Genomic DNA, 27,020 nt, shown 5'->3' with positions numbered 1-27,020 from the left:
CGAACTTGCAACGATCCTTCTGCCTCAGCCTCTCGAGTGCTGCGATTACAGGCATGCACCACCACACCCGGATTTATGATACTTTTGTGGATCCCTCAAAAATACCTCTGAGTCAGCTGCCAAAGACTCCATGGTTGATCCATCAGGCCGGCACAAATCTGTACAAGGGGAAATCCGCGTGGTGGGTACTGTCCATGGTCCTGAAACCCATGTTTTAAGACAGGGTTTCCACAGCTACGGGTGGCTCTTTAGAACTCTTGAAGGTTTTCTGGATTACCCTTCAAATCCAAGCTGAGTGGTTGCTCCACCCTTGCACCTTGAAAACATGAGCATAAAAAGGAGAAAGCCCATTTCAGACCCAATCCTTTTTCTTTCTTTTAGCCAAGAATATGACTGTATCCTTGTTTCTTGTACTGGAGGCAAAACTAGTTTAAAAAGCTGTCCTGTTGAGGAGAGTGCTACATTGGAGTAAAGAGAACTGAATTCTAGACTGGGTTCTGCAGGTCCCTGGCACTGTGTCCATATGCAGTCATTTTTCCCTCCAGTCTTTAGTTTTTCATCTGTAAAATGAAAGCTCAGATTAGATAAAACAACAGATCCCTCTCCAGCCTGTAACTCTCCTGGAATTTAGAGGACTAGCACTGGGAGCTAGGATGACTCTGAGGACATTTCCCCCTAATTGACGTCTACCCTCCAATGTTTAGGTTTTCCAGAGATTCAAAGAGTCCAAGCCTCTGATGCCACTTCCTGAAATGTCCCCTGCTCTGGCGCTAGCCTGGATTCTAGGGGTGCTGAGGTGTCCCAGTATAATCAAGCTTCTGAGGGGCTGGTGTCAGCAGAGGGGGCAGGAACGCAGAGAGCATGTCAGCTCTGGAAGCCTCAGAAAGCAATCCTGGATTAGGGGATTAGACACTCCCGCCCCAGGAGAAAATCTGCTCCCCAGCCGATGGGCGGCCTCATTTCCCCCTCCCCCACCCTGTCCCTGACCAGCCTCGGGCCAGCCTGCCCTCCCTAGAGGCTGCACCATCCCCAGTGGAAAGTCAGCGCTCCCTGAAACCTCACTGCTGCCTCCTCTCCTTCTTACCGCATCTCATCCATGGGTCATTCTATGTCGGAAAGTCCCTGTCTGTGGACTCCAGGGACTTGTCTTTGGGGTGGGGTGCTGAGACTCCTGACGGTCTAGCATAATGAGAGTTCGCTGTAACTCCTCAGGTTCCACTCCACCCGTTTCAGGACAGAATGGGCCTGACGGTCAGCCCAGTGACCTGAGACCCTCGGGGAGTGGTACCGAGCTTCACTCTCAGGCCCTGGGCTCTACATGCCTTCAGTTCCAACCTCTTGAGCAAAGATATGGGAAAAGGTCTGGTTCTCCTCCGCTCAGGGCTGGCTTTGGGCTGGCTCTCTAGCTTTGCAGAGGGCTCCCCCATATTCCATGGCGCCCTTCCCCCCCGCTCCGCCTTAGCCCCCCTCATCTTCCCTTTGGGGGTCACCCCAGACCCCCAGTCAGGCAGCCGCTGCGGGGCCGCCTCCCCGCGGCCGCGACCTAGTTCCTTGCCGTTATTTTTAGGGCGCGGGATGGCACCTGCCCACGTGCCGGCCCCGCCTGCGCCGGAGAGTGGTGGTGGTGGGGGCTGCGTCTGCTCAAGGGAGGCGAGGGCCCAGTCCCCCACATCACCCCCTTCATCCCACCCGCGCAAGCCCCCAGTTTTCCTGTGAGGGGGCCACCAGGCGTGCTCTGCCCGCCCCTCATCCCCTCTCCTCCCTCCCTCCAGCTCTCCCCCCCAAAAACCCCGCCAGTGGCTCACGCCTCCTGCATACGGGATGAGGTGAGCAGCGCCGCTGCTGAGAGGGGGCGCGCGCGGGTGTGAGCGTGTGTCCGTGTGCGAGTGTGTGTGCGCCGGGCGGGCGGGCGGGCACTGCAGCTTCTTCCTCTGTGGAGCGGAGAACGATCGAGAGCTCGAGCAAACGAGAGAGCGGCGAAGGCGGGCAGAGGGGCGCGGGCGAAGCGGCGCAGTCATCCCGAGCCCGGCCCGGCGCCGCCACCATGCTCAACAACCTGACGGACTGCGAGGACGGCGATGGGGGAGCCAACCCTGGTAAGCAGTGGTCCGGGGGCGGCGGGGGAGGGGGCGGCGAGGAGAGAGTCGTCTCTGGGGTCAGAGGCAGAACCGGGGCCGCCGCCTTCAGAGAAGAACCTAGGACTGACCCGGGTGGTGGACGCCGGAGGCGGCCTGGAGCCCCGCTCCATTGGAATGCGCCAGGCGCTGTCCGAGGTGCTGGAATGCGCCGCGCCCGCAGGCAGAACCGAGGCCGAGGGGTTGTCGTTCCCCCGCGGCCTGGGGGGCAGACTTGAGTTAGCTGTGCCGCGGAAGCGGTGGGAAGGGGATGCAAGAGCTAGCACGGGCTGACGTGCAGCTCGACGGGCGGGAGGAGGGCTTCTTCCACCGAGAGGGGACCCGGGAGTCCTAGCGCAGAGCGGGGACCGGCGGTACCGGGAGGCGCAGTCTACTGCAGTCCCTTGTTTTGAGACTTCCAGCTGCAAGGTGGGAGGGACAGGTGGCTACAAGGTGTAGGGGGCATTATGACAGCCCTCATCTGAACTGCGGTGACCCCTTGGTGCAGTCCAGGCCCCCTCCCCCAAGGCTTCCCGAGGTTCGACCTCAGACTGAAACTACCTCCTTCATAGATTTTTCAGCTCTACTTTGTAGGATCGCCCTCTCCCTTTATCTTTCCCGTGGGCTCCTAGTCAGGACGGGAAGCAAGATCACCCTCCTTTCTTCCCTCTTCCCCCCTCCTCTTGGCCCTCTAGGCGATAGTGTGGTTTCCAGGGCGGGGCAGGGGGGGATCTTCCTAGTTAGCTCTGCTAGCTTTCCTAGTGAGGCCTCAGAAATGGGGTCCCAGCGACTGAATTCCCGGCGCCTCGGGGCGGGCACTGCGGACGCGCTGCGGTGGGTGCGGAGACTCTCCAGGAGCCGAGGGGCTCAGAGCAAGTCCTTTTGCTGCTCCCGCTCTCCCCCGCCCTCCTCCGCGGTTTCCCTGCTCCAAGGTCTTGGGGCCAGCCACCCCCTCCGGCTCCCAGGCCCCCCGCCGCCCCCCAGCGGTCTCAGCCATCCATCACGGATGTCAGCCGCCCCCACCCCCCATCCTCCAGCGGTGCCGCGTCCCTGGCGCACTAGCGCGCCTCCCGCGCCTGCTGTCTGCGCTCAGTGCCTTCAAACGCTCCCCTGGGCATTGCTTGACCCTCTGGGCTGAGACTCCCGCAGACCCCTCTGGAGTATGACCAAACGGCCACAGGGGCGGAAAGAGGAGAGTCTTCCAGACACTGGAAGCTTTGGTTCTGAGGTCCTCAATCCTGGATCCCAGTCAGGGGCAGGTGGCCGCAGGGGAGGCTGGGGACACCAGGATCCCCAATCAGTCCTTTGACTGAGACCTTCTCCTCTCCATTCGTCTCTGGGACTGAGTGGTATACAGGAGCCAGAACTATTGGCTGGCCAGCTCATCCATCCCTCCAGTGACCCTGGGTCACCTCATAGGGCAGCTGCCCCCTCCACCACGTGCTTTGGCTGCACAGGGAGGGGGTTTGGCAAAGTTGAGCCTGCGGCAGTGCCAGGCAATGCAGTGCCCAAGGAGTAAATTAGGGAGGGGGTATTTCCATCTGGGATTCCCTTCTGTCCTTTAGATACCTCTACACCAAGACAGGGGCTCAGCCTGAGAAGTAATCTCTCTGTTCTTCCGGAGAGGGTATGGTCCAAACACCCAGAATCCACTTTCTCTACTAACACTTCACTGGGCCTGCGGCTTTCCACGGGGTCTCTGGAGGGCTATTAAAGAGACATCTGCATGTTTGAAACAGTAGTTGAACTAGGAACTCTTCGATTCTTACTCCTCCCCAATAATTTCTAGACACTGAGTGTAACAGGCCCCTCTGGAGACCGTCTTTCTATATATGGGGTCCAGGACCTGGGACTAGAGATACCAAGCCTCCGGTCAGGTCTTCTGGGTCCCAGAGGGAGAAGGCCTCCCGGGGGCACATGGAGGAGGTGCTAGAAGATGAGAAGGACTTTCTCGGCTCGAGGAAAGAGGGATAGAGAGCCCCTCGCATCTCTAACTCTAGATTCTTGGGGGCTGTAGGAAAAGATTTGGATTCTGACCTCCAGGAGGTGGCTCGATAAGAGGGCTCCTCTGGACTAAAGAAGAACCCCAAGATGTTATTCCTGGCGTGCAGATCTCCTTTTCTCGGGGAGTCTGACGCCCCCTCTCCCTTCCCAAGCTGACCTAGGGATTCCCCCAGGCCCAGGCCAAAGCCTCAGGGGAGGCTCCTTAGCCCGCGCCGCTAGCCTGTTTCCTCCCCGGGAGCTCTGGCCGCCGCAGCTTAATTGAAAGCCGATTCGGGCTGAGAGCTCCCAGGGGGCGGGGGCGGGGGCGGGGAGGGCTCAGCCTCGGTCTGGCCCTGCCTCTCTCGGCCCGCGCGGCTCGGCGCTCTCCCATTACCCCGACTCCTGGCTCTGGGGAATCAGGACGAGTTTCGCCTTAGCTGTCCTGTTCCTTTGAGAACTCAGAAGCTCCCTTCCCATCCCCCTTAACTAGTGTTCCCCTCGCTCCAGGGAGGGGATGAAATCGACCCTTGGCTGTCAAGGCCAGGAGCCTGGCGTCCCGCCTAGGCGGCGGGTGGAAAGGCGGGACCCACGACAAGCCTCCCGAGCCGCCCCCTCTCCTCCCCTCATCTTCTGGCCGGGATCCGGCCTGTAGTCTGCCTGCGAGCCGCGCGCCGCGTTACATAAGCGACTGCGGGCGCGTGGCCGGCTTGGCTCGGCTGGGCTCGGCGCAGCGCTCAAGGCCCGTGCGGTCACCATGGAGACCGGCGCAGGGCTGCCTAGTTACTCGGGGTCTCGGGCCGATGGCCCCCTTCCTGTCCCCTGCACACTACTTGCCCCTGCAAAGGAGGAGGCACTTAGGAGGGGGCAAGAAGGCAGAGCAAGTGGGCTCTCCTGTCTGGTGGTCCTGTGCTAACAGGGACGCTTCTGGGACAGACACCCAGCCCTAGAGCGGCCGGAGCAGCGCCTAAATCTTGCAGCTGAGGGAGGGGTGTGGCATGAGCAGCCTGAGCTGGGTGGGCACCGGGTATGCTAATCATCATAACTGTAATGGCAGCAGCAATCTACACTTGTGTGCCTGGCTCACAATATACATTATTCCACAATATACATATTCCAGAATATACATTATTCCCACAACCACTGTAAGTTAAGCATGATTAGCATCCCGTGGCAAAGGAGAAGACAAGCTTCGAAACTGATTTGTTCAAGGGGAAGACGCAGCTGGGACTGGAACCTAGATCTCCCTTACTCTTGCGCTTTTCCTTAACTACTATGTCTGGTCAACCTCCATAGTCCTTACAGCAGTGATGAGAACCCGAAGTATCTTTTCAACATTTTAAAAGAGAAGGTAGGATGTTCTCACCTCACTTTATTTTCCTGGTCTCTGGCCCTGCACAGCTGTTTTAAAACCCTGGGGTCAGAAAGGGAAACCCTCGGGAATTTATTTCAGAAGACTTTCCTGAACATCTATTATATGCTGGTCTCCCATGGGAAGGATGGGTCTTTTATTCCCAGGAACTCACATTTGAGGTTGAGGTGGTGGCAGGACAGTGGGTGGTGGTGGATTTTAGGCATTACTTCCCCTTGCCTCAGTTTGTAGGATGGGATTGCATTTAAAACAGGGACAGGTCATGCTCTGGAGATGGGCCTTGGCTGGGTGGCTGAAGGCATTTCCCAGAAGGTAGGGAGAAGGAGGGTGCAGCAGATTTGGATGGGAGGCGGTAGGAGAGAGGACTTCCAGGAGATGAAGGCCCCCTCACTTGGGATTTGGGCAATGGGGAGCCTCTCTAGGGTCCATAGAGATGACTGCTGCTGGGATTCAGCCTTGGGACTGAGGAAGGCTGGTGGCTGAAGACAAGGGAATGTGCCTATGGAGGCCTCCTTTTTGTGTGTGTCTGACAGTATCTTGCTGAGCGGCCCAGGCTGGCCTTGAACTTGTGGTCTTCCTGCCTCAGCCTCCCAAGTGCTGGGATTACAGCTCTGTGCCACCACAGCTGGGTCTCCATGGAGGCCTTTTATGTCTTTCTGAAAGGACCCTTCCCTTGATGCCTGGAGGCTTTCTCTTTGAGTGATCTCATGGAGACACATGGCTTGACACACTTACCGCACACGTGTACATGGGATTCCCCCTTACTTGTGCCCAGCCTCGGTCCTGATCCATATGTCCAGGTGGCTTCTGGATGTATCTCTGTGAGTATCTTACAGTGCCTCATCCTTAACTGAATACCATATGTGTCCTACCCCCAGACTCCTGCTAACCTACTGTCCAAATTTATTAAGAAGTACCATCACCTGCACATTCACCCATGCTAGAAACTCCAAGCATTATGCTAGATTCTTGCCCTCCTCCCCAAATGTCTGGCATGGAAATGTGCCTGTAATTGCCCGGGTCTGGGTAATTATCTGCCCTCCCCTGCATTATCAAAAGTTTCTAGTTTTTGTATTCCCTGCCAGAGTGATTGTTCTAAAACACAAGTCTGCTCATGGCATTTCTTTGCCTGAAACTTCAATGACTGTCCATTGCCCTCTGGATGAGGTCCAGACTTTTAAGATGCCGTGCTAGTTGTTGAAGGGCTCAGTCCACACTTACCTTCCAAGGTTCATCTTCTCCCACACCACAACTCATTTTTCGGCCTCCTGGTGTATCCTTTCCTCAGACTCCAGCTGTATCAGACTTGGGCTTCTCTAACCCGCTCTGTGTGCTCTCACCTCCGGGCCATCGAACACGCTGTTCTGCTGTTCTGTCTGCCTGGAACACCCGCCCTGCCTCCCTCCCAGTCTAGCTCTTACTCATCCTTCAGTTCTCAGCTGACACGTCACTTCCTCTGGGAAGCCTTCTGTGACCTCCTGGGCTGGGCTGAGTGCCCTCCTGTATTCATCTCCTCTGCTAGACTCTCCCCATCTGGTTTGGAAATTACTGGTTGCTGCCTTGTCTCCTCCTCTGGCCTTAAGGGCAGGAGTGGTGTCTTATTCTGTGCTTTGCTCTTCCTCTGCTCATGCCAGTATTGGCACTTGGTAGACATTGAATTGATTGAGGTGAATGAGAGGCACAGGATATGCCACAAGGGGCCCTTTTCTGAGTGGTGGGGTATCCTCAGGCGGTCTCAGGCTGCAGTGTTCTCTGTCTTTCTCCTCCAGAAAGAACGTGTGTCCACCCTGCAACGCCAGGATGGACCTAGTTGTGTTCAGTGGTGGCACCCTGGAGAGTGTTGGGCTGCCCTGGTGGATGAAATAGGATGCCCTTCAGAGCCAGGAGCACTCACACGTCCGTTAAATATGCAGTACAGGCCAAGCAGTGTGCTGGGCTCTCTGCACATGCTGTCTGCTAAAATCTTGCAAAGAAGGCAGTATAAACCCCATCTTTCCTAGTGTGCAAACTGAGGCTCGGAGAGTTAAAGTGGCTGCACAGCCGTGAGCCAGAGTGGATGAAGGATGAATAGTTTGTGCCAGACCCCTGACTCCTTTGCCTTCTCAGGTGATGGCAACCCCAAGGAAAGCAGTCCCTTCATCAACAGCACGGACACAGAGAAGGGAAAGGAGTACGATGGCAAGAACATGGCCCTCTTTGAGGTGGGCTTTTGGGGCTGCTGGAGCCCCACTCACAGCTGATCATCCCACTTCATCAGCTGCTCCCTCCTTCCCTGGGGAACAGCATCCTTCTCTCCATCCTCCCTGTGTTCACCTCCTTCCTTGGGCCTCCCCCAACCCTCCGTCTTCCTCTCTGGCTTTTACTCCCTCTACTGCCTGCTCCCCTCTCCTTCTCTCAGCATTTCCTCTTTCCTGTTCCCCCGCCCATTCCTCTTCCTTTCCCATCTTCTAACCTCAGTGGGTTTACCCTCCTTGCCCTCACCTCACCCTCTGCCCTCTACCATGCAGCTCACCCCACCCACTCTCTGGGACCGCCAGCTTCCTAACACACTGCCGTCCTTGCTCTGTAGGAGGAGATGGACACCAGCCCCATGGTGTCCTCCCTGCTCAGTGGCCTGGCCAACTACACCAACCTGCCCCAGGGAAGTAGGGAGCACGAAGAGGCAGAAAACAATGAGGGTGGAAAAAAGAAGCCGGTGCAGGTGGGGCCTTGGGGAGAGGGGATGGGGGAGGGAAGATGGGAGATGTTCAAATGGAGGATAAATGACAGAGGCAAAGGGGTGGGGTATGGGGGCTGCGGGAGGGGAAGGATGAGAGATGAAGGATGGAGCGGCAGGGGGAGGGAGGAGATGGCTTGAAAGATGGATGGTGGAGGCAGAAGGCCGGGAACTGGGGCCTGGAGGAGAGGAGGGAAAAGGTATAAAAACCAGAGGGAAGAGGGAGGAAGGGGTGAGGAAGGGGAGCGGAGGGAAGAGCGTGGAGGAGGAGTGGGCTGGGGTGTTGGTAATGAGCAGGGACTTCGGAGACTGACGCTGGCTTCCCTGGCAGGCCCCACGCATGGGCACCTTCATGGGTGTGTACCTGCCATGCCTGCAGAACATCTTTGGTGTCATCCTCTTCCTGCGGCTCACTTGGGTGGTGGGCATTGCAGGCATCATGGAGTCCTTCTGCATGGTCTTCATCTGCTGCTCCTGTGTGAGTGACCCCCACCCCCGCAACAGCTGGGGCTCCCACCCCTGGGGTGGGAGGTGGGAGGGGGAAAGCATGAGACCTAAGCTTTTTTTTTTTTTTTTGGAGACAGGGTCTCGCTATGCAGTTCAGGTTGGCCTTAAACTCACTTTGTAGCCCAGACTGGTCTCGAACTTGCAACAATCCTCCTGCCTCAGCCTCCCAAGTGCTAGGATTACAGGCGTGTGCCACCATGCCTGGCCTTAAGCTTTTTATGGGAACCACTGCTCATGATCTTTGAGAGTAAATTAGGCCCGACGAGCCTTGCCTGCCTCTCAGAGGCTTGGTTCTGATGGCTACTAACCAGGTTTCACCTGGGTCTGTATGTGTGTGTAATCACACAAGTAATACAGATTCATTGATGAAAATGATATGTGCAGAGAAACAAATACAATTCGCCTCTAATCACATAATAGTTACCTTTCAGTAGGCCCACAAATAACACTGTGACTGGATCCTTCTCATCCTCTTGAAAATATCAAATATTCACCATACACCGCATTCTTGACACATTTAGGTGTCCTCACACACAACCTTGAGACAGCTCTGCATGTGAGGCAGCCAGCGCCCAAGCTGTGCTGCTATTCTGTAGATGAGGAGACGGGAACTAGAGAAATGAAGCCTCAGGTCACGCCGTTGGTCACAGGCCACGCTGGGGTTTCCAGAGCTCTCTAGTGCTGTAGCTTCTGCCCCTTCCATTCGCACGGTGAACAAGAGGTTTTCGTGAGAAGAAGAACTTGGCATGAGTCACAGTTGGAAAAGGCCCAGGAAGAAGCTCAGCATAAAAGAACTTGTGGGTTTGGCTAGTGTTTGTGGGGTATCCGGCTTGGCCTCCGCCCAGGCCGCTGTGGCCCCCAGCAGCTGCCGTTCTGACCATCTCTTTCCTCACAGACGATGCTCACCGCCATTTCCATGAGTGCAATTGCAACCAATGGTGTTGTCCCTGGTACGTGACCGGGGTCTCTGGGGAGGAGGAGGAGGCCTGATGGTTGGAAGAAGGGACAGTGCCCTGGGCTTTGAGCGTCATCAAGACCCAAGAGAAGCAATATCGTAGAGCAGGGGACGGGGTTGTGACTGTTTATGGGTTGGTAGGAGGGGCTCGTTGGGGTGGGGGAGGGAGGGGGTTGCTGGTGTTGAAGAGGGCAATGGCAGCCCTCCCCCCTCAGCCTGAGACCCTCCTCTCCACCCTTCTATTTTCTGACCATGACCTCTTTATAGGGGTCATTAGCACCATGGTTATTAGCACTGCAAAATCCATGCAGAGAGGTTGGCTGGGTCCCCCCACAGTCTCCTGTCCGGGGTCCGCAGCCTGAAGCCCAGAGCAGCCCTCTTTGTCCCCTGTCACTGAGCCCCGCATCACCCCCTAGAGCAGCCCAGTGTCCCACGTCCCTCTTGCTGATACTAGGCTTTCTCTGCAGCTGGTGGCTCCTACTACATGATTTCCAGGTCTCTGGGCCCAGAGTTTGGGGGCGCCGTGGGCCTCTGCTTCTACCTGGGTACCACCTTTGCTGGGGCCATGTACATCCTGGGCACCATCGAAATCCTGCTGGTGAGAGGGGCTAAGGAGGAGGTGTGGGGTCCCAGGCTGCCAGCCAATTAACCAGCACTCTCTGGCCACCTCCTGTAGGTCAGGCCACTCAGGAAGGCCAAAGAGAAGTCAGATGTGGTTCTGTCTTGAAAGAGTTCCCAGTCTAGTTGGGGAGACAAGATACAATAATTATGTAACACAAACAGCTGTCGTCTATCAGGCACCCACTGAGCTCTCAGCATAGTTCCAAGTGCTTTACAGTCATTATCTTGAATCCTTCCAAGGTTTGAGTATTATGATGCCCGTTTTACAAATGACAAGCTCAGAGAGGTGGGACAGTTTGCTGACGGTCACTCAGCTGTCCAGGAGGTGGCAGAAGGTGGCTTGACACGGGTTAAAATATTGGTAGAAACAATGGTGATACCACACAGTAGTTGCCGTTTTGTGATCCCTGCCACACAAAGGGGCTGTGCTAGGTACTCTGAGCATGTTAACTGTAGAGGACTGACAGCTGCAGGACCACAAACAAGAAGAATCATGTGAGGGACCTGTGCAGAGAGATCTGGTAGCAGTAGTGACCAATGGGCTGTGGTGCAAGGACAGAGATGCTGACTTAGGTCTCTGCTCTTCCTGCTTTTATCTAAGTTCTTTTTTTTCTTTTTCTTTCTCTCTTTTTGAGACAAGGTCTTGCTATGCAGTTCAGGCTAGCCTTGAGCTCACTTTGTAGCCCAGGCTGGTTTTGAGCTCGCAGTGATCCTCCTGCCTCAGCCTCCCGAGTGCTGGGATTACAGGCGTGCGCCACCACACCCGGTTTTCCTTCTGCTTTTTTCTGTGGGGTGGATGCTGGTGAGGGTTCCCTGGTTCATAGCAAGTGGAGGTGACATGTCCTAACCCCTTGCCCCCTGCAAGCCCTCTGGAAGTTTTAACCAGATAACTCTTTCATGAGTTAGAAGGTAGCCATTTTACAGATGAGTAAAACAAGTCTTACAGAATTTAAGGAACATGAGGAAGGATATGAACCTGTGTCTTTCTGATGCCAAAGCCTGTGCTTGAGCACCACACTGCCTTGGAGAAGTAGATGGAAGTTGTGTGGTAACTCCTGGTTTTAGGGCAAGACAGAAGGAACCAAGGGTGAAGAGTCAAAGGCCTGAGGGAACAAATGGAGAGCAAAGAATCATAGGACCCTGCGACTTTTAAGAAATTAAACATTTTAAAATGTGTTATAAAAGAAATTCTGGGCTGTGCGTGTAGCTGAGTGATAGAACACTGGCTTAGCAGGCACAAGGCCCCGAGTTTGGTATCCAGCACCATAAATGAATAAATAAATAAATAGCAGTTATACCACTGCATAAAGTTGGAAAAATATCAATATAAAGAAAAAATGTAAGGGAAAAAAAGATCACCCAAAGAAAATCACCATCGCGCATTTTGTGTATTTCCTTCTATTTTTTTTTCTATGTGATATGGTATTCTGTCTTTGTAAAGTATAACTTCATGGGGGCTGGGGATTTAGCTCAGCGGCACAGCACCTGCCTGGCAAGTGTGAGGTTGTGAGTTCGATTCCCACTACCAGAAAACAAAACAAAACAGAAAGGTTCAAAGTATAACTTCATGCCATAAACATTCCCCTAAATAACTGAAAATTCTCTTCATGAATATCATTTATAAGTGAAAATAACTTTTATATCAACATAAACAATATTTAGTATGAAAGTTTATTTTTTTTAGTATAGAATTTTAGGAAATACAGATGTGCAAAAAATAAATATTATCCACTGTTCAATTATTCAGGAAAAAGCACTGTTAGTATTTCAGGGTCCCTGCAAACACACAGACACAATACACACATGTATAAATATTTTTGGAGCTGAATTTATAAAAATGAGAAAATAAAACATTTTAAAAGAACTTTATTATGTCCACCTAAGTAGCTTGCTTGCTTGTTTTCTTTTTCTTTCTTTCCTTCTTTCTTTCTCTCTCTCTCTCTCTCTGTCTCTCTCTCTCTCTGTCTCTCTCTCTCTCTGTCTCTCTGTCTCTCTTTCTTTCTGATGCTGGGAATTGAACCCACATCTGTGTGCATGCTAAGTACCGAGTCTACCATTAAGACACATCCCAGTCTTTTTTTTTTTTTTACATCCTAGTCTTGTGCCACCTTTGACAGCTTCATAGTTTGTGTGTGAATATCATAATTTCTTTACCCAACCTCTAGTAATGAACATGTAACTTCTTTCCCTGTATTAGAAATAATAGAACAATAAATAACCATTAATAACAAAATAATACAAATAAACAGTTGCTCCCAACATCTTTGCACTGCTGTTGTTGAAATATTTCATCGTAGTCCTTACAGGACAGGCCGTGCCTTACGTGGCTACTCCCCTGTTACGGGGTGTCACTTCCCATATTACACTATGTGGCGTGCTGTGACAGGTACCCTTTCTCCCTGAAGCCCAACCCAAACTTTAAGTCATGTCCCTGGGGTGATTCTCAGCTGGTCCTTATCGGGTCACTTGCCTGACCTTCTTGCCCGTTTCCTGCAGGCTTATCTCTTCCCAGCTATGGCCATCTTCAAGGCGGAAGATGCCAGCGGGGAAGCGGCGGCCATGTTGAACAACATGCGTGTGTACGGCACCTGTGTGCTCACCTGTATGGCCACAGTGGTATTTGTGGGTGTCAAGTATGTCAACAAGTTTGCCCTGGTCTTCCTGGGTTGTGTCATCCTCTCCATCCTGGCCATCTATGCTGGGGTCATCAAGTCTGCCTTTGACCCACCCAACTTCCCGTGAGTGCTGCCTCTGCGAGGCTAAGGCGTTCTCCTCTCCTCTCCTGGCTCCATTTCAGGGTCTGTACACCAGTCTCGGCAAGCGCCCTCTCCCCACTTCTCAGAATCTGAGTGATGTGGGTTATGGGATCCACCTGCCTTGGGAGGGAAAAAAATCTCTCCTGGTTTTGGGGAAATTTCTTCAGGATGGGCTAGCTTTTGTGGAGGCAGGAACAATTTTCCTTGTGAGAGTCAATGGCTTGCTAGGGGGGTGGCCTTAAGAACTTAATGGAAAAAAAGAAGAATTAATGGAAATGACTTCAGAAGGGATAAACACTGTGGTAGGGGAAAATTTCCTGATGGGTCCATCTCCTGGAATGGGGCAAACTTAGTTTTGGAAAACTTCTGTGGTATGGGAAAAAACAGAAGAGAGAGTTCAGGGCTCAGATCCCGGTTGGTTCATGGGCCCTGAGAACAGCACCTGAGGCCGTTGTCCATGGTGCTGAAAGAATATCTTGCTAATGTGATGGTTCTCCACCTTGGCGCCACGTCAGTCAGAATCGTTTGAGGATCTTTTCTGGACTCCATCCAAATTAAAACAGAATCTCTGGATGTGGGTCCCGGGTATCTGTGTTTTTAGATGTCCCCCAGAGGTTTTTTGTTTTGACTCCAGGGCAAGGTCACGTCCCTCCCCATCTTCCTTGCTTGTTTTTCTCCCTAGGATCTGCCTCTTGGGGAACCGCACACTCTCTCGTCATGGCTTTGATGTCTGTGCCAAGTTGGCTTGGGAAGGAAATGAGACAGTGACCACGCGGCTCTGGGGCCTTTTCTGCTCCTCCCGCCTTCTCAATGCTACCTGCGATGAGTACTTCACCAGAAACAATGTCACGGAAATCCAGGGCATTCCTGGTGCTGCCAGTGGCCTCATCAAAGGTCTGGGGGAGGAAAGAGGGATGGTATCCAGGGAGAGCCACAGGGATTGTAGGTTAAGTGGTTAGAACTATGAGGCCTTCCTTGGGACAGCAGTTAAATTCAATCAGCTTTAATTGATCATCTACTTTGGGCCATGTTCTGTCCTGGGCATCATGGAGGGGTAGAGATTTAAAAGGAGGAGAACCAGGTATGGTGGTGCACGCCTGTAATCCTAGCACTCAGGCGGCAGAGGCAAGAGGATCGCTGCAAGGCCAGCCTGGGCTATGTAGCTAGAGCCTGTCTTAAATAAAAACAAAAAAGAAAAGAAAAAAGAAAAAGGGAGAGAATATTTCATTACTAGTAGGAAAGAAAGTCACCAATTTAACAAATATTCACTAAACAACTACTAAGTACCTAGCACTCTGATAAGTAGTAGGAACACATAATAAAACAAGTCAAAGTCCTTGGCCTCAAGGAGTCTAGTGACAGAGACGGATGTATTAGCAAATAAATTATGACACAAGTAGATGTGTACTCATTGAACAGAGAACTCTCAGGGGAGTCAGTGCTTTTGTGTATCAGGTGACAAGACTAGAATTCCTGTACTCACTTGAAGAGATTTTTGAAGGACAAATAAGATTGTCAGTTATATCGGGAAATAAGGGAACCATAAATCAAAGTACAGCTGGTTTAACGCATGCAGGCAGAGAGCAGCATATTGTGTCCTCCCAACCATAAGTAATTTGGGATGATTGGGGGGTAAAGTGCAAAGGAAGGAGGGCAAGAAAGGATGTTGGAGAGCCTGGCATGAGCCGGATTGTGGCAGGCCTGGGAGGGCACGTTGAAGAGTTTAGGCTGCATTCTGAGGCAGTTGGAGTCCAGGACGAGGCTGATGCAATGAGCCCAGAAAAGAGATGAGAGTTTCCTTAACTAGAGTGGTGGAGAGATGTCAGTGGAAATGGAACAGAGGTTTTTATTCGGGGCTGTTTTACCTCCTGGGAGGTATTTGGCCATGTCTGTTCAGTTCTGCTTGTCAAAACTGGAGGGCTGCTACTGCCTTTAGTGGGAAGAGGCCAAGATGCTGTTGAATAGTCTATCTACACCACAGTGCTATGAGACGGCCTTCCATAGCAGAGAACCATCTAGCCCCACAGGTCACCAGTGCCAAGGGGGAGCCACACTGGAATGGAGAGAAGGGACATCCTTGAACTGTTAAGGAGAGGTCATGGGCAGAAGCTGGAGATGTTTTGTGGTGGGAAAAGGGGTAGAAGCAGTTGAGAACGATGCCAAGGTATCTGAGTGGGTGGGGGTGCTATTACTGAGATAAGAGATGCGGAAAAGGTTGGAGGGAATGATAAGATAAATTTGGGATACACTCAATCATTCTGAGGTAGGGCTTTATGTGTCTACCTCGCTAGATTAAACTGTTTGAGGGCAAGCACTGGGTTGGGTTTATCTGTGAATTCTCTGGCCCAAACCAGGAGCTTAAGAAATGTTGGTGGGAATAAAATACAGCCACAGGGAGTGAGCTGAGATGGACCTTCACTGTTACTTTTTTGCCCACCCCACCTCCTGGCCCCAGAGCGCGGGTCCTCTGACTGCCGGCCTTCCTCTTGAGCATTCTGTCTCCCCGCAGAGAACCTGTGGAGCTCCTACCTGACCAAGGGGGTGATTGTGGAGAGACGCGGGATGCCCTCAGTGGGCCTGCCGGATGGCACCCCCATTGACATGGACCACCCCTACGTCTTCAGCGATATGACCTCCTACTTTACCTTGCTGGTTGGCATCTACTTCCCCTCAGTCACAGGTGAAGGGGAGCTCAGAGAGGGAGGACTCTGCCGGGGACTGGGTGGGCAGGAGAGAGACAGTGACGAGGTTGGGAATTCTTAAACTAATAACCCCCTCAAGTAAGCTGGAGCCAAGAGTTCAGTCCCCATTGGAAAGATGAGGAAATGAAGGCTGGAACATGCCTGAGATCTTACATGAGTCAGTATGCCAGGACTAGGTCCCAGGCTCTCTGGCTCGGAGAGCTGTCCTCTGTCTCTCTTGGTCTGGTCTCCTGGGGTGTGGCTCCTGTCTGAGCTGCTCCTCTTTCCACAGGGATCATGGCCGGCTCTAACCGCTCTGGAGACCTGCGGGACGCTCAGAAGTCCATCCCCACTGGCACCATCCTGGCTATTGCCACCACCTCTGCTGTGTGTATCCTGCGCTGCTGGGCTGGGAGCCCCCTGGATCGGGGGGCGCGGGAGGGGGTGCAGCCGAGGTTGCTGCCTGACCTCTCTGGTTCAGGAGAAGTTGCAGGGGGTGGTGCTGTACTTTGGAGTTTCTCCTTCATCCTGTGCTGCAGATATCAGTTCTGTTGTTCTGTTCGGGGCCTGCATTGAAGGGGTCGTCCTACGGGACAAGTAAGTCAGAGAACTGGGGTTGACCCTGTTCTGGAGGAGGGGTGGGCACACGAAGCTCGGTCCTGGGAAACAGACCTGGCAGGGGTGCTGGGCCCAGTTCAAGGGGCTTGTGGGAGGGAAGTCACTACGGTTGCTTGCAAACTCACCTTATTATTATATTTTATCTTTCTCATGTTATTCCAGGTAAGGAAGCTTGAATGATGTCTCATTTCCTTTAGGATAATGATACTTTCCTTTTCTTCTGTTTAAAATCTTATTAATTCGTTATCATTGACTGGATGTTTATATATTGGTCACTATCTAGGGCTGTAGGGGGAGCAAAGATATGACACACAGTTTTTGTCCTGAAGGAGTTCTTTGGGGAGAGTGATCACACTTGCTAGAATACATTAAATGCAGAGCAGGAAGAGTGGCCATAAATAAGAATACAGGGGCTCTGGGAGCTCACAGAGGACAGCAGTCCAGCGCTCAGGAGACTGCGAAAGGCTTTCCAGGGGAAGTGGGGTTGGAAGTGTCTTATGCATCTTAAGGTTGGGCTTCTACCAGCCATGAATCGAAAATATTTGAAAAGATAACTACATCTGTAAGGCACAGGTACAGACTTTCCTCTTGGCCATTATTCCCTAAACGATATAGCAGAACATCTATTTCCAGTGCACTTACATTATGTTAGATACTGTAAGTAATCCCAAGATGATTTAAAGGACATGCGAGAATCTGCATAGGTTATGTGCAAATATACCACCTTACATAAGACATCTGAGCATCACAGACTTGGTATCCACTGGAGCGGGGGTCCTGGAACCAACCCCTCTGCAAGCCGAGGGAAAGTTGTATCTTGTTCATCCTTTCCATTTTCAGTGTTGAGCAGAGATTAGGCATCTAGGATGGGAAAGGGTCTTCCAGGCAATGGGGACAGTGAAGTGTATTTCTGCATGTATGTGTGCTTGTGTGCATGGACGTGGCTATAAACAGTTCAGTGCCCTAAAGCCCTTCCTTCCGCAGGGCGAGTGTGCTCGCTAGGAGCAGGGGAAGGGAGGGGGTCTCATCACAGAATCACTTTCCAGAGCATCTCTGGCCTGGGTAAGGTAATATATGGGGAGTGTGAGGCTGGAGACCTAGGCTGGAACCAGGATGCAGGTGATACTGCAACTTTAGTTTGGTATTATTATTTAAATGGAGGAAACCCCGAAAGGTTTTAAATAGGGTAATGACCCGGTCAAGTGGACGGTGTACATATATCACACCTGTTAGTTCTAGGGCGGTTTGACTTCTACTTCATTTAATCACAGACCTCGCATATGATTGCACTGCAGATCATGCACTGCAGTTCTTCCTTGGATTTTTGTAGTCTTTCACCAAGGGTCCCTTTGAGCACATCTCCTGGCACAGAGTGCTTCATCTACTGAGGTAGCATCTTCCATTTTTCCCCTCCCTTTCTCCCTCCCTTCCTCCCCCTCCCTCCCTGCTTCCCTCCCTTCCTTCCTTCTTTTCTTTTTTTTTTTCTTTTAATTTTTTTTGAGACTCAGTCTCACTTTGCTCCTCAGGCTGTTCTCAAACTCCTGGGCTCAGGCAGTCCTCCTGACTCAGCCTCCTAAGTAGCTGGGACTATAGTATATGTGATCCACTGTGTCCAGCTTCTTTCTGAGACAGTGTTGTTAGAAAATTCTTTTTTTTTTCTTTTTTCTTTTTTGGTTCTATGACATCACTACATTATGAAGCCAGAGCCCCATTTTCCACATGGAGACACAGATCCGAATAGTCTCAGGATAATGTTATAGTAACACTTGGCCATTTACCAGAATCACATTGATACCATGTTCTGGGTATGGTACTAATCTTGTTATATGTTGAACCTCCTTTTCCTCCCTCCCCAGAGCAATTGTATGAGATAGGCTTGTAGTAAGTCTTGTTTTCCAGCTAAGGAAACTGAGGCTCAGAGAGGTTCAATGACTTGCTCAAGGTCACACAGGCAGGGAGCGCCCAGGATATTTGGAGCGCATCTCTCTTTGACCCCTACAGAGCCCAACCCTGTGGTCAGCACAGTTACTCCTGCAGTTGGTGTGGGGAGGCCCGCCCTGGAAATCCAGGTAACAACGCTCACCCAGCCTCTCCTGTCTCCTTATTGCTGTACTCCAGGTTTGGCGAAGCTGTGAATGGCAACCTGGTGGTGGGCACGCTGGCCTGGCCATCCCCCTGGGTCATTGTCATCGGATCCTTCTTTTCCACCTGTGGGGCTGGGCTGCAGAGCCTCACGGGGGCCCCGCGCCTGCTGCAGGCCATCTCCCGGGATGGCATAGTGCCCTTCCTGCAGGTCAGTGGGGGCAGGATAGTGCCTCACCCAGTAGCTCAGCTGGCCAGGCCCCTGCCCACAGTGAACGAGAGCCACTGTCAGCCCTGCGCTGCCTCCTGGGCACTTCTGCCCAGCGCTGCACTGAGAGGAATGGGTGGACTTTACTTGGGATTTGGCTGATGGTCAGTCCCTCTCTTCAGGCATTTTCTGCTCTCAGGGAAAAAACGAAAGTGTCCTTCTTCTGGCCCCAGTGCTTGGTCAGGGACTTAGAAGTGGAGTTGGAGCATAGGAAGAGGGTGGTTCTTTCCATGATGCTTGAAACAAAGATTTATGGAGCACGCAGTCGAGGCCGCTTGCTGGCCTCCTGATGGCTCCTCTCTCATCTGCTCCCCTGGAGCATCTTTTCCCTTCAGAGGTCGTTTGAATTTCATGGCACTTGGGTGCCAATATCAGGGGGCAAAAGCCTGCTGTTCCCTTGGGTTTCCTAGAGGATGAGAATACAGACTCCTCTCTCTACCCCTTCCCTGGTTGTAGGATTCCTGCCTTTACTCCACTGGTTTCCAAGCCTGGGGAAGAGAGACAAGAAGTCCTTAAAGTCTCCATCCCCTATTATGGTTGCTCTGTCCCCAGGTCTTTGGCCATGGCAAAGCCAATGGAGAACCAACCTGGGCACTGCTGCTGACCGCTGGCATCTGCGAGATCGGCATCCTCATCGCCTCCCTCGACGAGGTGGCCCCCATCCTTTCCATGTGCGTGTCTGGCTTTGTGCCCTCCCCACCAGCTCCATGTGCTTCTCCCCCTGGGTCCTCCATCTGTGACCCTGACAACCCACCCCAACACTTTAACAACTCCAAGAAGTTTCTCAGTGGCCAGAGAAGCCCGTCCTCTGTTATATAGATTCACCCCCATATATGTCTGGATGTATTGTAGCGGACTTGGCCTTTGAACCCCTTCCTAAGCACCCCAGCGTGATTTCCCCCTTTCTTTTCCCTTGTCTTGTTTCTGTTCCTGCATCCCTTTAGCCTCTGTTTCTTTTGGGGGTCTTTCTGCGTTCTAGGTTCTTCCTGATGTGCTACATGTTTGTGAACCTGGCCTGTGCAGTGCAGACGCTGCTGAGGACACCCAACTGGAGGCCACGCTTTCGCTATTATCATTGGTGGGTGCTCCGTCCTGCCACCCACACCACTAACCCACTACTCACTTCTGCCCGGCCCCCACTCCTAGCCCATTCCCTCCGGGTTTAAAGACCCCACACTTAAAGAAGACACCACAATTTATCTAGCTGCGTAGCTCAACTAGTATGAGCAAAGTCCTGGAGAAGGTATCCATATAGCCACAACTAATAATGTAACACAACTTGAAACAGCCCACTGTAACCCCTGTGCTGTACTCAGCCTCTTACAATATAGCATGGAGGTTAGAGTCAGCCCCACCTGAATGAAAAATATGACTGCACTTCCTGACTGTCAGACCTTGGGCTGATGACGTAGCTTCTCAGCACTTAGTTTCCACAACTGTGATATGGGCGTGGGAGCTGCACCCTTCTCCCGGGCTCTGGGAAGCATCCTAGTGCTGGTGCAGGAAGATGGTCATTCCAAGGAGGTTGCGGTTCCTCCACTGTGGAGCTGCAAGAATACTATGAGCTCAAACAGAGAAAGGGACTGGCCCAAGGCCACCCGGGAGGATGATGGTGTGATGGGACTAGCACCTGCTTTGCTGAGGGTCTCTACCTGGACCTTCTGCTCCTAACCTCTCTAGAGACCCATGCCTAGAACCATCTGACTAGGACTGTCCGGCAGGCTCAAAGGCACAGGGGCAGGGAGGGGTTGTGCTTCCGGGGGTGGGCGGGGCATGGTGGCCTGCCTGGTTGCTCATTCATCCACAAGTCCTCTGAACCCCACGGTGCTTGTGGTGCCAGTAGTGTGAGCACCCTTAGACCTCGCTGTGGTTGCCCAGGTTTGGCTCAGGCCCTGTCCCACCTCTTGCTGGAAGCCCCAGCTGCAGGGACACCCTTGCCAGGGCTGAGAGGCTGGGTCTCTCTCCATTGTTCAGGACCCTCTCCTTCCTGGGCATGAGCCTGTGCCTGGCCCTCATGTTCATCTGCTCCTGGTATTATGCGCTGGTGGCCATGCTGATTGCTGGCCTCATCTACAAGTACATCGAGTACCGTGGGTGAGTGCGGGCAATGGGGAGGGCCGAGGGGCAGGAGCAGCGGTGGGCGTGGGGATGAGGCGGGGAGCGGGGAGGACAGGGCTGGGGTGGAGGGAAGGGTGATGCAGGGTGGGATTGGCAGACGGGGACTGAGGCTTTGAGAAATGGACAGAAAAGGCAAGCGAATAGATTCAGAAGTAAGTTTCCAAGGAAACCGCCCAGGCTTGATTGAGCCAGGTGGCAGGAGTGACAGGCCTATTGTTTCTGAGCCTGAGATAGATGGCTGTGCCCTGCGGCAGCCAGTTCTGTGTGGATGGTTCTCTCCGTCACTCTCTGGCCTCATGCGGTCCCCTTCCTGGCCCCCAGGGCAGAGAAGGAGTGGGGTGATGGGATCCGAGGCCTGTCTCTCAGCGCTGCCCGCTACGCCCTCTTGCGCCTAGAGGAAGGGCCCCCGCACACCAAGAACTGGAGGTGAGTGACGAGGGCACAGGTGCAAGGGGCTCAGGGTGGGGACAGGAAAGGAGCAGGGGCCAGATTCATTCACTTGCTTCACTTTGCTGAAAGGCACCCGACAAACCTGGCCTTGCCTGGGGTGAGCCTTGGACATGTGTTCTCCAAAGCCTGTCCACCGTGCCGTCCACCTGACCATCTACTTATGTGTTGATTCAAAAACCTTGGGAACGCATGCTGTGTGGCAAGCCGCCTCCCAGGCTCTGGGGATGTAGTGAGGTCACAGTTCTGTGGTGATGGCACGCAGAGCCAGATAAACATCGTATCTTGCAGGGTTTACTCTCTCACTTTGAGAATCTCTAGATTTTATTCCTGTGAAGTCAGGAGCCAAAGAAGGTCTCAGGAGTCGCAGGAGGCAGTGGGGTCAGGATCCTCCCCTCCCGCCTCTCAGCCTCAGTGCCTTCTAGCTGGCGGCCCTGCCTGCCCAACCCTTACCCATCCCCCCAAGCCCCACTTTGCAGGAGTAAGGCTGCAGCTCGGAACTGTGCTAGGAACTGTTGCCTTGTCCTTGTTGATGTGGACTAAACCAGGGCTTCCAGACACCAGAGCTTTGCAGGGCTTGTCTGTGAACTCTCAGATGATCAGCAGAGTCTAGCCCAGAGTAGGTGCTTGGAGGGTGGGCTGGGTGAATGAATTAAGGTGGCTACGTGAAGAAGGAGAATGGATAACTAGATGGTCGGGTGTAAGTGTATCTCTGTATAGGAGGGTAGTGGCTGAATAGATGGATGTGGGATGGACAGCAGGTAGGTGAATGTGTGGGTAATGGAGTGAGTAAGGCACATGTATGTAAATTAATATGGGTGCGAGCAGATGACTGAAGAATAAAATGGACCAGGGCATGGACAGACAGATGAGTGTCGTAGGTGCACGGAGAGGTGGTGGGTGGGTAGATGGATATGCGGAGGGATGGATGAAGGCCTTGTTGTCCAAGGAGCTGTGTGGCTGGGTGGATGTTAAGCCACATGTGTGGGGCAGGTGGTGGGGTACAGGGGACAGTGGCCAGGTGAGTGACTGAGTGACGGTGGGTGGATGGGGGCTTGCTGGTTGGGGAGGAGGTAGATGGGTCACATGACTCTGCACTCTCTTCAGGCCCCAGCTGCTTGTGCTGGTGCGTGTGGACCAGGACCAGAACGTGGTGCACCCACAGCTGCTCTCGCTGACCTCCCAGCTCAAGGCAGGGAAGGGCCTGACCATTGTGGGCTCTGTCCTCGAGGGCACCTTTCTGGACAACCACCCCCAGGCCCAGCGGGCAGAGGAGGTGAGCAGAATATTGGGGGTGGGGGCGGCCAGGACCCTCAGGAAGTCAGACTCAGCCCCTCTGTACCCTCCTTCCTTATATCTTTGGGTCAAGGGGGGCTCAGTTTGTCTTTTTTCTTAGAACAGGAGCCTGAGGGCCCAGAGACTGAGTTCTTTACAATTTGATCCACAGAACCAAAGAGCATCAGAGCCAAAGGGCCCATTTTATGGATAAGGAAACTGAGGCCTAGAAAAGTCAGGTCACCTAAGGACAGAAAACTGAGATTCAAATTAGGACTGCTTGACACCCACTCCAGACTTCTTCTTGCCAAAGTATAAACATTTCAAAGTGTTTTCACATTCATGGCCTCTTTCAATATACAGTGCGCGGTGTCGGCAGGGTGAGCACCCACAGGTGACTGAGGAAGAAACCGAGGTGCAGACAGGGACAGCAGCTTGTGGAAAGTCACAAAGCTGGCTGGAAGCCTAGTCAGGTCCCTGGCTGTATGTCACCTGCTTTTGGCTCCATCCCTGGTCTACACCCGCAAAGCAGCACACGGAGCTCGTGTGGGCTGGGGCAGCCCACGCCTGCATTAAGTGCCTAAGAAGAGTCTGAACTCATGGGCTGTAGGGGAAGGCAAAGGGGCCTACGAACCAGGCCTTTCCCCTCTCAGGGCTGTGGCCGGGAGTGGAGACAGAAAAAGGGGCCTGGTGGAGCTGAGGTGAGGCAGGGGAGGGGCTCCCCTAATGGCTTGTGACAGTTGCTGTTTCTGCCTCGCTGAGCCGCTCACGCCAATCTGTCAGGACCCAGAGCTGGAGGCCTGGACTCGTCAGCACAATTTTGCATGCAGTGGCTGAGAACGTGCTGTGGACCAGGCACTGGGCTAGGCACAGGGCAGATGGAGATGTTTAGGAGCAAATGCCAGCTTGCAAGGCGGCCACAGGCCGGTGGGGGAGATAAAACCTATCTACACAGAAGGCTGCAAACGCCGTGGCTGCTGCTGGATGCTGGGTTAGGGTTAGAGACAGCAGGACAACACAACGGGTTTGCGTTTGCCATATGTTAGGCAGTGTAGCAGCCCGCACATGCCCCGTGTGCTCTAACCTTCCCTGCTCCTAAGTGAGGTGGCTGTCATGACCCCTGTTTAACAGATAGGCACAGAGGTTAGATGACTTGCTCAAGGTCACGGCCAGGAGGTGGCAGAGATGGAAATTAACCTCTATCTGTTTGACATAAGGGCCGTGGTTGGGTAGTGGTGGCTGGAGTGAGATTCTTAGGCTTTGTATCTCCACAGCGTCACTAGCTGTGTATCCTTGAGCAGGTCTATTTTCTTAAGCCTCAATTTCTTCATCGATAACGTAGGAATAATGAGAACATTTCCTTCAGTGAAGGTTAAGTGTACATTTAAAATGCTTGTCAGAGCCCGGTGTGGTGGTGCACACTTCTAATCCCAGCACTTAGAAGGCTGAGGCAGGAGGCTTGCCATAAATTTGAGGCCAGCTTGGGCTGCATAGTGAGTTCAAGGCCAGCCTGAATTAGTAGTGAGATTCTGAGATTCCCCATACCCCCCAAAAGCTTATCACTATGCTACTTAAAAGCGTTAAAACAAATTGGCCAAGCAGAGAAGCCCAGTTTAGCGCTGGTCTGGGTGCTGGAGAAGGTAGCATTTGAGTTGGACGAGGCAGGGTTAGGTACGTAGGCAGAGGCGTGTCAGGCTGGTGATGCAGTTGTCAGGCAGGGCATGGCCAGAGGGGAGATGGGAGGGAGGGAGGGCTGAGTCTGGTTCTTACCCGCACCCTGCCTCCAGTCTATCCGGCGCCTGATGGAGGCAGAGAAGGTGAAAGGCTTCTGCCAGGTGGTGATCTCCTCCAACCTGCGCGACGGAGTGTCCCACCTGATTCAGTCCGGAGGCCTCGGGGGCCTGCAGCACAACACCGTGCTTGTCGGCTGGCCCCGCAACTGGCGGCAGAAGGAAGATCACCAGACCTGGAGGAACTTCATCGGTAATTGCGGCCTGCGTGCGGAGAGGGTGGCAGCGGGCTTCGTGGGGCCTCATGGTTTTCCCGAGCATAGCACACACGAGGATTGGATGTGCTCACAGCTGGCCATGTGCCAGCCCCTGTGCAAGGTGCTGGGACTGAGCCGTGAATGGGACAGTCGTGGCTCTTGCATGGCTCACAGGACCTGGGAGGTAGAAAGGGCAAGACGGGGGAAGAGTCACAGCCTTGAAGTCATGGTGGCTGGGTCTGCGTCTCTGCTCTGTCCTTCCTGGTGATGCCAGTGTGCTCACGACTCACGCGCTCTGAGCACCAGACTCTGTGGTAATAGCCAGGAATAGCAATATCAAAACTAACATTTATAGAATGTGCTCTGTGTAACTGACAAGTTCAGTCTTTGTCTATTCCTTTCATCAGTCCTATGAGGGCTACTATTGTTATCTCCCTTTTATTGGTGTGAGACTGAGGCACAGAGAAGTTAAGCACAGAGAAGTTAAGCACAGAGAAGTTAAGCCCAAGTCACACAGCTAGGAAGCTGGGTTTGAACCAGCCCTGAGGCTGCACTGTTAACTCGAAGAGATTCCATCTCCTTTAAGAATTCTGCGAAGCCATGCATGGTGGATTCTTTTTTTATTTTTTTTAATTTTTTTTATTTTAAAGAGTAAAAGAAGGATAACATAATAATGGGGGGATTTAGCAAATTACAGACAAAATGGTAGGAAATTATCAATGGTTATCATTTTACATATTGTTATCTACAAAATAGTTTCTCAGGAAAACAAATAGACAAATAATAGTGAGTTAGAGACAAAAGAGGTAGGAGATTATCAAGAGTTGTTGTACTATACTTTGGTATCTTCAAAGTGGCTTCTAGCATGGTGGATTCTTAATAAACAGAAAGCGCAAGTGGTGTTATTGCCATTTGACAGGTGGGAAAACTAAGGCCCAGTGAGGTCGAGGGACTTTCCCAGATACAAACAACATATATTGTATGAGGCTCAGGCAGATGCTAGTTTTCTGGCTGCTTAGCTCAAGGCCAAGACCCGGAGGGGTGGGGCCTTTGGGAGCACTGCTGGGCACTGGAAGACCGGAATCCCCATTCCCCTCATGGGCCTCTGCTTGTTCTCCCCAGAACTGGTCCGGGAAACTACAGCTGGCCATCTGGCGCTGCTGGTCACCAAGAACGTTTCCATGTTTCCTGGGAACCCTGAGCGCTTCTCCGAGGGCAGCATCGATGTCTGGTGGATTGTGCACGATGGCGGCATGCTTATGCTGCTGCCCTTCCTGCTGCGGCACCACAAGGTGGGCGTGTGTGTGTGTGTGTGTGTGTGCGCGTGTGTGTGCATATGCATGTGTGCACACCCTGGCCATGGTCAGCCTTCACACCCTTCCTCTCTTGTGAACTCCCGGGACAGGGATCCGATTACCTCCTGTGTTCCAGGGTGGTAGGAATTGGTTGTGTCTGCTTACAGGTGCATTGCTCTAAAGGTAAGCAATGCCTAACCCAAGCAAGCGTTACTTTACTGGGAAACCTCAGACTTCAGCAGGGGAGGCTCGGCAGGGAGTGGCCCCTGAGATCAAGGATTTCAGATCTGCATGTGTGTGTGAGGAGCAGGAAGGAAGGGTGAGTGGACACGGGCCTCTGACCATGGAACTTCTGCTTGCACTGGGGTTGGACATTCTTGGATCCACTTCACTCTGCAGGTCTGGCGCAAGTGCAAGATGCGAATCTTCACCGTGGCCCAGATGGATGACAACAGCATCCAGATGAAGAAGGACCTCACTACATTTCTGTATCATCTGCGTATCACCGCGGAGGTGGAGGTGGTGGAGATGGTGCGTCTGCAGGAGCCCCTCTGAAGTTCTGGAGTGCCCCCTGCCATTCTTTCCCCTTGGTGCCAGCATACATGATGGCAGATCCAATACGCATTCGCAGATGATGCTGTATCCCATCCCCCTCACCTGCCTCTCGGCTTCTCACATCCAAGAGGTCACCCATCCCTCCCACTGTCCCTAAGAACAGCCATGTCTAACAGTACTCCTTCTGTGCCAGGCACTGTTCTATGCACTTTATATACACGCAACACAACAACCAATGGGATAGACATAGTTACCAGAATTTCCACATTACAGATTAGAATGTTGAGGCACAGAAAATTAAGTAATTTATCCCACAACATGCAGTAAGTGGTAGACCAGTATTCAAACCCAGGCAGGCTGGCTTTAGAGTCTGTGTCGCTAGTGGTTACACCATGCAACTCCTGCCCATCCATCCCCTCCAGCTGATTCATCCATCCGCCCAGCCCTCCGTGTACTCGTTAATCTACCCATATATTCACCGATGCACCCACTCTCTCACCTCTCCATTCATCCATGTAGGTATCTATTCATGCCTTTATTCTTTTTTTTACTTCTTCATTCACTCAGGTAATTAATTCCTATACTCACCTGTTAGTTCACCCATTCACTTGCCTGGTCCTATGCTGGGTTAAACAGAATGAGCTGCCTGCTTTCGTAGGTCATTGCCCTCTCT

The 27,020-nt window shown here is 52.7% G+C and overlaps 1 protein-coding gene across 4 annotated transcripts in view; it reads left to right on the top strand.

Annotated features, from left to right (window-relative positions):
• Positions 1 to 27,020, top strand: part of Slc12a5 (solute carrier family 12 (potassium/chloride transporter), member 5) — a 38,159-nt gene that overhangs the window by 5,750 nt on the left and 5,389 nt on the right. For 2 of the 4 annotated variants that reach the window (XM_005392390.2, XM_005392389.2), the window contains exons 2-20: positions 7,573 to 7,667; positions 8,036 to 8,167; positions 8,514 to 8,660; positions 9,585 to 9,639; positions 10,112 to 10,242; positions 12,762 to 13,003; positions 13,704 to 13,915; positions 15,531 to 15,701; positions 15,995 to 16,093; positions 16,242 to 16,299; positions 18,439 to 18,613; positions 19,223 to 19,341; positions 19,650 to 19,748; positions 20,645 to 20,764; positions 21,110 to 21,214; positions 22,343 to 22,511; positions 24,298 to 24,493; positions 25,620 to 25,789; positions 26,192 to 26,323. In XM_005392390.2, coding sequence (XP_005392447.1) covers positions 7,573 to 7,667; positions 8,036 to 8,167; positions 8,514 to 8,660; positions 9,585 to 9,639; positions 10,112 to 10,242; positions 12,762 to 13,003; positions 13,704 to 13,915; positions 15,531 to 15,701; positions 15,995 to 16,093; positions 16,242 to 16,299; positions 18,439 to 18,613; positions 19,223 to 19,341; positions 19,650 to 19,748; positions 20,645 to 20,764; positions 21,110 to 21,214; positions 22,343 to 22,511; positions 24,298 to 24,493; positions 25,620 to 25,789; positions 26,192 to 26,323 — 2,627 coding nt within the window. Of the gene's footprint in view, positions 1 to 1,901; positions 2,097 to 6,117; positions 6,288 to 7,572; positions 7,668 to 8,035; positions 8,168 to 8,513; positions 8,661 to 9,584; positions 9,640 to 10,111; positions 10,243 to 12,761; positions 13,004 to 13,703; positions 13,916 to 15,530; positions 15,702 to 15,994; positions 16,094 to 16,241; positions 16,300 to 18,438; positions 18,614 to 19,222; positions 19,342 to 19,649; positions 19,749 to 20,644; positions 20,765 to 21,109; positions 21,215 to 22,342; positions 22,512 to 24,297; positions 24,494 to 25,619; positions 25,790 to 26,191; positions 26,324 to 27,020 lie in introns of those variants that run through there. The other 2 variants (XM_005392391.2, XM_005392392.2) reach the window with 2 other exon arrangements.

Source organism: Chinchilla lanigera, unplaced genomic scaffold (genome assembly GCF_000276665.1).
Source record: "Chinchilla lanigera isolate Chin_1 unplaced genomic scaffold, ChiLan1.0 scaffold00044, whole genome shotgun sequence".
NCBI lineage: Eukaryota > Metazoa > Chordata > Mammalia > Rodentia > Chinchillidae > Chinchilla > Chinchilla lanigera.
This window is presented reverse-complemented; position numbering and strand designations above follow the sequence as displayed.